Raw genomic sequence first — 12,904 nt, forward strand, 5'->3', positions numbered from 1 at the left:
TTTTGTGTTAAAATTTTTCATAGAATTGAAGTAGGCTTGCTTTTCAGAGTTTTAAATGGGTTTGGGTCTTTGGAGCTTGAGTGTTATATATATTTTAAGACTGATATATCAATAAAAATGATAAGCCAGCTGCCACTGCTGTAATTAAAGCTCAGCATGCTGAACCAACTGTTTGTAAACATGGTGTTCTTGTAAGTATTTTGAAAGCTGGTTCTTGGGAAGTGCACTTAGCAATCTGTCAAAAATTACATTTTAGTGCATGCATCTGTTGCAGAGGAAACAGCATCTTGCTTTAATCGCAGTGTTCGTGTGATGGCTAAGTCTTGGTTTCTTGTTAATTGTCTTGGGGGGGAGGGAAAAGATACTTGTAGTTGGTTCCCTCTCCGCCCTGGCATGACATTTGGCTGTTGTATGCTTTGGAGTTTCTTTGGATATTCTGCATCAGAAAAGTTTTAGGATTCTAAAAGGCCACTTCACGCCAGATTTTGAAAACAAAAAGTAAGAATAAATCTTTAACCGCTAGTAAAAATGCTGCAGAGCTCTAGTTCTTGTTGGTTTTTGTTCTCTCTGAAAGAGAGTCTTGATCTTTGGCTTGAAAAAAGTGAAAACTAATGTTTTAAATATGTAGCTCTGTTTCACCTCTTTCCACATTTCAACATTCATTAATGCACAGTGACACTATAGGCGAAATTAAAGCAGATTCACCACCCACTCTGTTAAAAACAGAGTTTAGATGGCTTAAATGTACGCAGTGGATAAATCTTCTGTTTTGTAAACAAGCAGGAATAATGGAAATACAGTAAATTTGACATAGGAACTGTCCAAGGCTTCTCTGCATTGGTACAGTGCTGCTCTTAATCTTTTGACAACAGCTTTAGAGGGGTCTGAATAATGCCAAACTGCCAGATAGGGGAGGGGACAGAACAGCTGTTAGGAGAATATTTTTCTGAATTAATTCTGTAAGTCTGCATTAATGAGATTGGTTTTATTATTAAATAGACTTTTAAATTGTCTTGAACAGAATTTTCTCTGCATTTAGTTTTAGTTAGCTGTAGTATTAAATATGTGGGGAATAAAACTTCTTTTTAACATTTTAATTATTTACTGTTTGCTGTTATTTATTCTGTTTTCTTCTCACAGCTGCTCCATATTTTCAGTTATTTACTCTAATCCTCTTTTCAGTTACACAGTTACAATTACATCATTAAGAAGTAGAGTCAGCCAACTGAGAAATGTTATGTTGGACCAATCACTGATGATAGATATACACATAAATGTGTTCTCTTATTTAGGGAGGTCAGCAACAATAGGGCAGTAGATAAGCTGACACTAGCATCAGTGGTAATTGGAAGAGTTGGGAAGAAGGGGAAGAATTACCTGTAAAAATCATTATCCTCTACTTAAATGGACTTAATTGCAAACAAGAAACCTGGAAGAAGCATTAAAAAACTATAAAAATTTGAAAAACTTTTTTTATACAACTAAAATTTTACAGCTGTTGGTAAAAATTATATGCTTTAATGGGCGTTTCCTTCTCCAGTTAAATGAAATCTTTTCTTGAAAGTGTGTGAGTACTTTTCTTCATAAGAACTGTCACACTGTGTTTTTCTGGAATTGCAACTCAACATCTCTTTAAATTAATTTGAGGAGAAAATCTTCATTTGGGGGTGGGTGGGGGAGTGGGAAAATACTCAAAATTGTTAAATGTCTAGAAGAAAGTAACCAAGTACAAATAGAAAGGAGACTATATACAAGTTTGTGATGGTGCAAGGTATAGACTTAATCTTAAAAATATCAATATATGCTCCTGAGTTGTAAATAGGAACATTTTTACTAAAAATCTATTGTGTACAAACTCAGTTTGTACATATTTTAACAACTACTGGAACGGTGTGTTTGCTTTATGTTCTCTTTAGATTGGCAGAAATGGCTGATATATCTTATCAGACCTGCTGGATGTTGGTGCCTATTAATAAAAATTTGTCTTTACTGGTAGTTGAATTGGAGAATTACAGTATCTGTATGTGCTAACATTTGTTTCATTCAGTCTTTCATCACACTTGAAAAATTATGGTTTAACTGCTGAGTTTAAATTCCTATTTGCTTTTCCCCACCCCTTCTTCCTTTTCTCCATCAAGGTTATGTGCAGGGGATGAGCGACTTGCTGTCACCTGTCTTGTATGTTATGGAGAATGAAGTAGATGCCTTTTGGTGCTTTGTATCATACATGGATCAAATGGTAAAATGAGACTTTTTTAGCCCACATAAACAGATAAGCTACAGATAATATTTGGGGTTAATTTTACTTTATAAATTTTATTCGGTTTTTTGAATTCTTTTAAAGCAGTCATTTTATATTTGGAGTCACTACGCTTTTGTTGATTGAGGTTATGGTGGGTTTGCAATAGTATTGCTGTACAATGCAGACATACTTGGCTCCTTAAGTATTCCAAAGTAGCCATCACAGACAAATTTGTATTTATCAGGAGTCCTCAAGCAGGATTTTGTTCATGATAATGGTTTCATGTTATACCTGCCTTTTGGCTTTTGTTAAATGCAATTTAGTCTTCCTGCAAACTGAAGCTTTTATGACTTGTGTGTGTGGCAAAAGAGTGTGTGACTGATATGAAAGTAAAAGAAAAGCTGGGTTTTTTGTCTGAGTGCAGTCATGCTGCTTGGAAGTACAGAGCTTAGGCTGATTTAAACTATCATTTATTACATACAAAAATGTTAGCAGAGAAATACAGTTCATTGCTTTAGTTAAACTTCTCACTAAAAGGCAGACATTTCATTAGATCGAAGTACAGTTAAATATCCATATATTAAATACCTAAAGGGTGAGAACCACGGTTGCAATAACAAAACTTCTTTAAAAACAGCTGCAAATCTCAAAATTGAGTTGATAAAAATGACAGTGCTAATGTTTTATTCCATACAGCATCAGAATTTTGAAGAACAGATGCAGGGTATGAAGACACAACTAATTCAGCTGAGTCATTTGCTTCGTTTACTAGACAGTGGATTTTGTAGTTATTTAGGTGGGTATATTATTCATGCACAGTAACTGAAACAACTTCCTGCATTCTGTTCCTTACCAGTCTAAATATAATTCCAATATCATATGAGTACAGGACTTGTAAATTAATGATGCCTGAAAGACTTCAATAATTGCTCCATGCTTATTGAAAAAACAGGGTCATCCTGTTACCAATTTAAAAAATATGCTATACTCTGGCAAATATCTTTGATTCTGAAAAGGGGCTGCCATCTTAAAAACTAGTGGTATGAGCATGTACCTGTAAAATGTGGGGGGTTTTGCTTTTTTTTTTTTTTCCACCTGTTGTTTGAACCAAATTTGATGCTTCTGAAATGTCACACTCTTATTCCTAGAATCTCAAGACTCAGGCTACCTTTATTTTTGCTTCCGGTGGCTTCTTATCAGATTTAAAAGGGAATTTAGTTTTCAAGATATTCTTCGACTCTGGGAGGTAAGGAAATATTTCAAAACTCCAGCAGTTGGACTTTAGAACAAAAAACACAGATCATTTTGCAAAGTGTTTAATGCTCTGATAAATTAAAAAAAAAAAAAATTAGTTCATTGATCTGAGGACAAGTGAGCATTTCTTATGTCTTTTTAGCCTAAAGAACAACTTGGGAAGTTAATGAAAAAACACTTACTAGAGCTCGTTTGGATAAATTGGCTTTTGCAAAAAAGATTTGGACAGGAGCCTTCAATTGAGACTCCTAAGTGCAAATAGTAAGTGGAGAGTACCAGTGAACTGCTAATGGAAAACAGCTCATGATAGAAGAGCATTTGTTTGATTAATTTCTTCGTATTAGTGATTCTTTATAAATTAAGTGGCATGAAGCACTGTCGGGGCAGTTTGTGTTAAAACCATGAAGAGGATGATATCAGAAGATTGTTAATCTTGATGATAAGGCCTTGTGATGCCAAATAACATTATGTAAAACATCAAAATGTTCAAGTTCTGATAATTCCACGTTAATGAGATCTTTTTTTGATTTAGGTGATCTTGGGATCAGATGGAATAATTAAGATTAACTAATATTTTTGTCTTTAATTTTTTTTTCTGAGAAAATTGATAAGTGTGTCAACAGTACAGGTTTATTGTCTAAGATGCATTTAAGAAGGGCACAGTATTCACTGAAACTCAGAAGAAGAGAATAAGTGTTCAGATGAACAGAGGGAGTATTTTCTAGGACATAACATCACATGTGTTGGGGAACAAAAGGGTAATGAAAAGAACAGGGCTGGGGTGCATAAAGTTTCTACTACAATGAGAAATAATGTTGTTTCTGGTGTGATGAAAAATAATGTCGAGACTTTATTCACTTTTTCCACTAATGAAAAAGGAGTCACATAAAGAGAAGGACCAGTATTTAAAACTGTAAAGTAAATATTTTTTAGCTTTTTTTATCATCAGTTAGTGGAATTTACTGTCATAGAGTATTGAGGTGGTATTTCAGCCAGCGGACAAAAAATTTTATGGATAACATTCATAAATAAGGAAACCAATATGTACAAAACCAGAAGAATTCTCCTATTCCAGGGTAAAAATTATAATGATTTGGGAGGGGAGATGCACTCTTCCCCCCAGTATTATGTTGTCTTCTTGGTATTGTTTTAAAGACTAATTTTTCTTTTTAAGTTGATGACAACAATATTTTTTTAATAGTTTATAGTCCCAGGCTAGCATGTTTTTATCACCTCTGTTTTAATGTGTATATATGTGTGCATACAGAAAAGAAACACACTATATTTCTCTCTCAAATATCTTTTTTCCTCTTAGGAAGACAGTGGAAACCTGTTGATATATGATAGTCTTGTAGGTTCCTTATAGCACATCATAATGTATGTTTACTACAAGTATTCAATTTCTTTGCTGGGAGATATGGAATGAGAAAGGGAATATCTTGTTTTCCTTTTTCAAACAAAGTAATTAAGGCATTATGTTGATGTGTTTATGCAAAAGCCAGTGTCCCTTGATCAGTCCAGCTTACAGTGGGTTTTTTTTTTCCTGTGCATAGCCATGCAGCTCCACTGGTATCAGTGAAGTAAGTGGTATTTACAAAGGCAAGCTATAGGCGCAGGAGGCCATTTCCATTTATAGAGGAATTAACTGCTTCTTTGGGTATTTGGCTGAGCAAACCTCACGTGCTGTTTTGTAATAGCACATGAATTGAGGGAATCCATTTGAAGGCAGTATTACCCTATGACATAGGCACTTGCAGAGCATAGAATGGGATGAAGGAGAGGTACCATCTGAGATTCCAGTCCCAGGTTCCAGGACTTCTGGAGCTTTTTTTGTTTCATCTGTTAATTTCAGGGTATTCTTGTGAACCTCCATTTCTGTCCTCTGACTTGTATGAAACACTAAGTTAGTATCAGACACTTTTTCCCTGTTTGCACTGGCTTCATGATTTCCAGTGTTCTATCACAAAAAAAGGAATGAGAAAGATTCTTCACTAGTCTGGTTTCTCCCATCTCCATTCACCTTGGTGGTGGGAGATAGCCTCTACTCCAGATGATGAGAACTGCTAACTCCAAGCCTTTGCAGTTCCTGAGCAAGAGCCATAATCAGATCGTGGTAGAAAATGTAAGTGGTTGTTTCATTGCTCTGTGACAGAGTTGTACATGATAGAGAGGTGACATTCTGCCTTGTGTGGATAAGCTGAGAAACGTTATGTGAGTGCAGTTATTTGCAATGTTACATGCAATGCCTTTTGTGTGTGGGTTAAACTGCTCTGTCAGCAGATGGGTTTACTTACAGCACATTTTAGCAGCGCCTCTCAAACTGAGCCCAGAGAGCCTACTGACCCACTGCTTAGCTGTTCCAAAGTTGAGAGTAGTTCAATCCCTCCTTGACACTGGAGAGACAGGCAATATCACTTGGTAATTCCAGCCAGTTCTTAATCTTTTGTTTGCACAGTGGGTTGTTTAGAAGAAACCCAGAATAAAAATTTTGTAACAAGTTAACAGCTAACTCACACTAGCTCTAGTGCCACTCACATAGCATAAAGCCAGAATGACTTGAAAATAAGTTACTTTACATACATTGGTAATGAATATTCATGGTGCTGAGGTCGCACTAGAACAAATGCGTCCTTACTTGTGTAGCTTTATCAGAGAGAAATAAGAAAAAAAGTTACTGCTCCTTGTTTTTATATTTTTTATATTTTTACTTTTATACTTATAATTTAAACATTGCTTTTCTTCCATCCTTCCAGCATATTGGGATGCTGCTGTTAACGCATTTACATACATAACCTTAAGTGCACGCTCCACTCCAGACAGTGGGGGAAAAAAAAAAATGGTAGCAAAATGTATGGATTTTTTTTGCAGCAACTTGATGTTGAACCAAATCAATGCACAACTGTCAATATGTCCTTCTTATGAAGTAGGGGTAGAAAAACATAGTAGTGTATAGACAGACTGTGTTTGGTAGATTATAGGCATTTTCATGCAGCTGTTTTTTTCCAGCCTGTTTGCATTCCAGTCATTTTCCTGGAGTGAGAGAATGCTTTAACAGAATATTGGTTGTCTGAAAAAGATGTGAAATTTAATTTCTGAACTGAATCTTAATTGAAACATTCAAGATTAATTGCACCTTATTTTGGGTGAACTTGGTTTGGATATCTTTGGGATTTATGCAATTCTGTTTACAGGTTACATGTGCTAGTGATGAAAGTTCAAGTATAAGCTCTTGCTCAGCTTTAAGGTTCTATCAATAATGATATTGATCAATATGATCAATAATAAGGTTCTGTCAATAATGATGAAAAAAGTTTTTTGCTAATGAAGTAATGAACTTTCAGGAGTCTGGTTTCTTACCTGCCTTTTTTGAGAGTAAATCCATTGTCTTAAATCCCTTTATCTGTCAGGGCAATTTGTGCAAGCAGTGCTTCTTTCTGGTTTTGTTGGCAAAATTGTTCTCCAGCTTTCTGCCTACCACACATGTTCTTTTCAAATACTTTTTTTTTTAAAGGGTTTCCCGAATGTACTAAAATAGGGTATTAGTACTGAGGTTGCACATTTCAGTCCCAGTGAACTCAAGAATGATTAATTGTGTCCTCCATGGGACCAAAAGCCAGTGTGTCTTCAGTCAAAAAGGAATACCCACCCACCCCCAGTACCTGCATGTACATGTCTTTGGGTTCTCATGGTAGCAGTATTGGGAACAACTTTAGCACCTTATTTTTAACCATTAGAACTTTTTGAAGGTATTGCTGAGCATGACATGCTTCTGCCAATTCACACTAAATGCAGATACTCTAAGCGACACAAATAATTTGTTAGCTTCAGTTACTTGTGTTTCACATGAGCTGAGGCAGAGCACACATTCACAAGACCACAAGCTCAAGCAGCTTAGTAGCATTATAGTGGAAAATGTCTTAAGAATCAGATAAACATTTGGTGACTCAGACTTGCAGTTGTCACTAAAGGGGCAAAAGTAAAATTCCAAATAATTGTACAGATATTTAATTGCTTTCAAGAATAGCTTATTGTTAGTTAAGTGATTTGGCTGGAGGACTTATTTTCTAAGAACTACTTTCTTTTCAGAGGAAAAGTGTAAGTATTTCATGTGTGGGTTTTTTTGTATTTTAACAGGTCATGTGGACGGAATTGCCTTGTCAGAATTTTCATCTTCTCCTTTGTTGTGCTATCCTAGAATCTGAAAAACAGCAAATAATGGACAAGCACTATGGCTTTAACGAAATACTAAAGGTACTAAATTCTTATGCATGATTGTGCTGGTTTTGGCTGCAGTAGAGTTAATTGTCTTCCTAGAGGCTAATATGGGGCTGTCTTTTGCGTATTAAATTAAAATATTAGTTAACTTTTTGGAGTTAATGCAATATGATTGTGGTTTATGTTGGGGGAGGAAAAGGTGCATGCTATCTTCTGAAGGGTTAAATGTCAACTGAATGTCTATCCTGCAAGCGTTCAAAACGCTTTATTGGATGCCTGTGTTTAGTGGTAAGACCATTAATAGATTGAAAATGGTTCTCCCCTCAGACTACTGCTTATTATATTTAATACTAACTTTGCTTTTCCTTCTATGATCTAATTTATCATCTCTGAAAATGTGAGCTGCTGGGGGAAGTATGTAGGAGGGCCAGATAGTTTGTCACATTTAGAGGTACCATGGATTCCTCTTGCAGACCTTGGATGCTGGTGAAAGCCACCTGTTTCATACTGTATCTTTGAGTAGCCATTTCTCAAAGCTAATAGACTATGTCTAGCATTTCATAGCTTAAGGGGCAGGCTAATAAGGTGATACTTATTAACAGTGCAGTACAGTATTAGTATATTTTGGGTAAAACATAGTTATCACTTATCTCACTATGCCTTGTGAATCTATTTTTAGCATATCAATGAACTGTCTATGAAAATTGATGTGGAAGATATACTCTGCAAAGCAGAAGCAATTTCTATGCAGATGATGAATTGCAAGGTAAAGATATCTATCTACTGTGAATGTTTATAGACAGTGAAAGTGTGTAGTTAGCTGTAAGCGTTCATGTATGACTTGTGAAATAACTAAATGCCTGGGTACAGCAAAGCATGTTGTGTAGCTATTGCAGTGCCTATGTTTGAAAAGTCTGAGCAAGTGTGATTGATTTTATAGAGTAATACTCTTCACTGGGGAAAGCTGCATGGTGCTTTTTAGTTGTAATATCTCAAGTCTCACTAGGTAACCTCACTCCAAGAAATTTGATGTTCAGTGTGCTTGAGAAAAACTAGTTGAAAGGTGCATTGCATTGAAAGCATGCCAGACTTATTAGGCAAAAACTAGTGGGTCGCTCAATAAAAGTAATTTCAATAACATGAAGTGTAATAGTTGATTAAAGTTTTATTTTTGTAATGAAGATTATATTGTTAATTAGGAATTGATTCCTGAGTGTGTTCCCTTTGCTGTCTTTTTGAAAAGCAGCTACAGAAAATGGTAACTGTAATGTAAGTATTGCTGAGAGAGATGCTTTCAGTACAGCTAAATTCAGATGAATGATTGCTCAGATGAATTAGTACTGGGAATGCAGGATGGAGAGAGGGGACTTTATTGTTTTTGCATTTAATTACAGTGATTTTTAATATTTTCTCTGCCGTCTCCTTTCTAGGAATTGCCTCAAACAGTTAGTGAGATTCTGGGGATGGAGAACAGCTCGGTAACACCGGATTCAGATACTGGAGAGGATGAAAGTGGAGCTGAGTTGAGCTGTCCAACGTCACTGTATCAGAGTATCTCAACACCTGTAATTGCTGCCAATGGGACGAGGGACGGCGCTCAACAGGTGGCTGAGACGCAGAGCCTGACACCTGCGTAATTACACTTGGTCACGTTGGAGAAAGACTTTTACTGAGCACGTTTTGTTCAAGCACTTGAGAGATGGATATTTAAATTTGGTGTTGATTAAGCTTTAAGGTTGTAAAGAAAATCTGTACTGTAATGCTTTTGCATTAAAGCTTTACAACATGACTCAACTATTTTTGTAGTTTCTTCTACCAAAATAGCCTTTTGTTTTCAATAACATTCCTTAATATTTTTGTAGCCAAGTGCATTTTCTTTTTGCTGGTAAACTGGAAATGGATGGTGATTAAGAATGAATTTGAAATTTCTGCATTTGCTGAGCTCTCATACATATTGATCTGATCAAGACAGTGTGAGCTCTTTGATTTGAGCAGATTCACAATATGCCAGCTGAAGCTGCTGTACAAAATTTTCAAGCTGAAGTGATGCTCATGTGCTAAAGGAGGATTCTTTTGTAAATGGATTTTCCCTATCTCAAATGTTTACAAAAATACTTCTAAGTATTTGTTGCTGGTTGAATGTAGATTTGAAATGGACATTCATACTTGCACAGTTTAATGTCCAAATACTGAATTTTGTGTAATTGGGAGTGGATGAACAGTATATTTTTACATTAACATATCTTCACTTTATATATACATATATATATTTACACACATACACACACTATATACACAAATGTTTGTGAATACTAAAAAGAATAGTCATATTTTCAATATCTGAATAAACTTGACTGTTCATTCATATGAATCAGTTTGACCAAATTAATGCACAGTCCCAACCTGGGCTCTTTTTCAGAACTTTTCTAACTGAAGGTAACTTTCATGTGAATACATTCAGTCCTACACTTGATGTAATTTTACCTTGCAAACTTTACTAATGTTCATATTTGCTAATATATTAACTGATCAATTAACTACTTACACTCTTTTTATGGCAACATTATTTGGATAATTAATAAGCAGGTTATGAAAAAGCCAACCAACAAACCACACACCAAAACAGAAGTCACATTAACATTATTGCATTTTTTTTGTATCTGCAAAAGGCAGTGAGTTTATTCCATGCCATACTGATGTCCTTTGACGCTATGTGAAATTTAACATAACTGATTAAGTGTATTCATTATTTGGTAACTATTGTACATATATAAAATAAAAGTCAAAGCTGATTTAGTGTTTTTAATTAAATCATATTTAGAGAAAAAAACCTAGTTGTCTGGTTGTTAATGTAAGAACATGAGATAGAGGGAAGAGCTAGTGGTTAGTCCATTGATATGTCGTATTTTGTGGGTAGTGAAAGGCTGTGGGAGTACCTGCTTGTTACAACAGAGTGGAACACGCCTTTCCTCTCTAGGTAGTTGAAGTGTGGGATATGGCAGAGCTTTCTTTTCTTGTGGAGCAGTTTACTTTTACAAATGTTATTTGTGCCATCTTAAGCAAATACAAGTAATACAAATGGCTTTAGTAGATAAATCAAGCTGTTATAATAATTTGGGAGTCAATTCAACTTCTCTCACCAGTTGTGAGCAAACACTGGACAGTTGAATCAGTACAGATTTTGGTTTTAATATTGTCAATGTGCTATCTCTCATCAGTTAATAAGAATTTGAGTCCTATGCAGTGAAAGTCAAGAATTCACAGCTCAGCGTTATCTGTAGCCTTTCATTTCCTGCCCAGGAAATTACTGTGAAGCATCATGCCTTTGTTCCCTGGTGAGCATTGTACTTCTTGGCACTTAATTTAATGTGATGTAGAATACAGAATGGCATTAGAACTTCAATATTAGACACTTTGGTTCAAAGATACTAAGCAAGTTAGTTTCAGTATTTTTTGGAGCACCTAGTTCACTTTGAAGTGTACTTGCAAAATGTTTTTCATGAAAAATTGTGTTAAACAAAACTATGGAAGGAGGAGGGAAATGTCTACAACAGAAATGCAGTGAGCAAGCTGTCAATTAAATGTGCATGGGTTTTAGTTATTCAGGATGTGCTGCCACAAAAAACTGTATGCAAGGTACTAAGATCTTGAAGAGCACAGTAACTGACTGAACAAGAATATTCAAAAGTTTAGGAAAAGCGTATTTAAGTGGAATTCTGTAATTTCTTAGAATTACAGCTATGGCTGCTAAGAAAATCTACCAGCCCTTAAAGTGAAGTTTGCGTTTCCTCTTTGGGTGTAATTGCTCATCTTTTCCCTTTGTATAAAGCACCTGGATGTCAAGGATGAGAAGGTTGCCAATGAACTAAACAGTGAGCAGCTGCTGTGGGGGGCTCCGGGTACGTAGGCTTGCTCAGCTTCCCAACAATAAGATCAAAGGCCCCTTGCAGCATTCATTACCTGTGTTTTCCTTCCTGCTGACAGGCAGCCTTGCAAAGAGTTGCAGGAAGAACCTCATCCTCCACCAAACTATTCCTGATTGTTAGGCATGGATTTAGTCTCAGTGGAGACTACAAAAACACTGTGAGAGGCCTTAGTAAGGATCATGATGGCTGAAATGCCATGCAGTGCTGTGGGTTGAAGGTTCAGGATGTTTACATTTCTTTTGTATGTGAATGACTTCGATTACTTAGAATTAATAAATATGAACTAAACCAGAACACAATTTGGTTACAGTTGTCAGGCCATAAAAGAGGCAATACATGTTTAATTCCTGCATTCCTGGTTTTTTTTTTAATGCTTGACACTTGAAGATAATTATCTTATATGGGTGAGGTTTAAAACTTCATATTTTTTCTGTCATAGCAGTTTTCCATTGTTATCTGTTCCAAGGTAAAAACTACATTTATGTAGTTCTTTTAAAGACCTTTTTTTTTCATTTTGCCTGTTTGGACAATTTTATTTATTTTAAAATTACGTTCTTGATGTTACTTCCTTCTGTTTGTGGGCAAGATGATAGCTTACAGAACAGAGAAATGGAAATAGCTTGCAAAGCAGAGGTGGAAGTTTCTTGGAAATTTGGACTAATGTGAACATTTATGAAATGGTTCTGATACTGGGAGGTTAAAAACTATAAAAAGGTGATCCTAAGTTACCTACAGTCTTCACTTAAAGCTTCAGTTACATTGAGTAGTGCCTGCCTGTCCTGTTCAGCTGCAGTGACTGTGTTTCCACCCAGGGAACGTCGTAGCCAGTGGCCTTCAAACCCATGTCGGATTTGGAGGTTTTGTATTGGTTGTTGCAGGTAATCTTCCTTAGGAATTTAAGGCTATGTATATGTTACAACAGGTCCTGATTGCTTTGAGAATCAGATGTAGAAATAGTGTGATGTTGATCATATTAGCAGTGGTTTCGTTTTGATCTATAGTTTAATTCAAGTTAAGGTGTTAATGTTCAACAGAGCCCAGTTTTGTTTCTAACAAGATTTTTCTCAAAACCTTTAAATTTTTCTAGTGGACAGTTTTAAAATGCTGATAGTGCCTCATTAGTTATTCTTTTTTGTTTTTCCTCAGACATTACTCGACAAAATTCCTTGGCCCCAGTCAGCTAAACAGTGAGGAACTGGTTTCCTCATTACTTTCAAATATATTCTTGAGCACCAAATTAAAACTCCATTGATGAAACTTTTCAGAA

General features: G+C 35.7%; 1 protein-coding gene across 2 annotated transcripts in view; it reads left to right on the forward strand.

The window, feature by feature from the left end:
• The window catches only part of TBC1D15 (TBC1 domain family member 15), a 35,731-nt gene extending 25,233 nt beyond the window's left edge, over window positions 1-10,498 (forward strand). For both annotated transcript variants that reach the window (XM_068999153.1, XM_068999160.1), the window contains 6 exons: window positions 2,139-2,239; window positions 2,939-3,038; window positions 3,391-3,488; window positions 7,631-7,747; window positions 8,391-8,477; window positions 9,142-10,498. In XM_068999153.1, the coding sequence (XP_068855254.1) occupies window positions 2,139-2,239; window positions 2,939-3,038; window positions 3,391-3,488; window positions 7,631-7,747; window positions 8,391-8,477; window positions 9,142-9,348 (710 nt within the window). In that variant the 3' untranslated portion in view covers window positions 9,349-10,498. The remainder of the gene's footprint in view (window positions 1-2,138; window positions 2,240-2,938; window positions 3,039-3,390; window positions 3,489-7,630; window positions 7,748-8,390; window positions 8,478-9,141) is intronic.
• The last annotated feature ends 2,406 nt before the right edge of the window (window positions 10,499-12,904 follow it).

This window comes from Aphelocoma coerulescens, chromosome 1A (assembly GCF_041296385.1).
Source record: "Aphelocoma coerulescens isolate FSJ_1873_10779 chromosome 1A, UR_Acoe_1.0, whole genome shotgun sequence".
Lineage (NCBI taxonomy): Eukaryota > Metazoa > Chordata > Aves > Passeriformes > Corvidae > Aphelocoma > Aphelocoma coerulescens.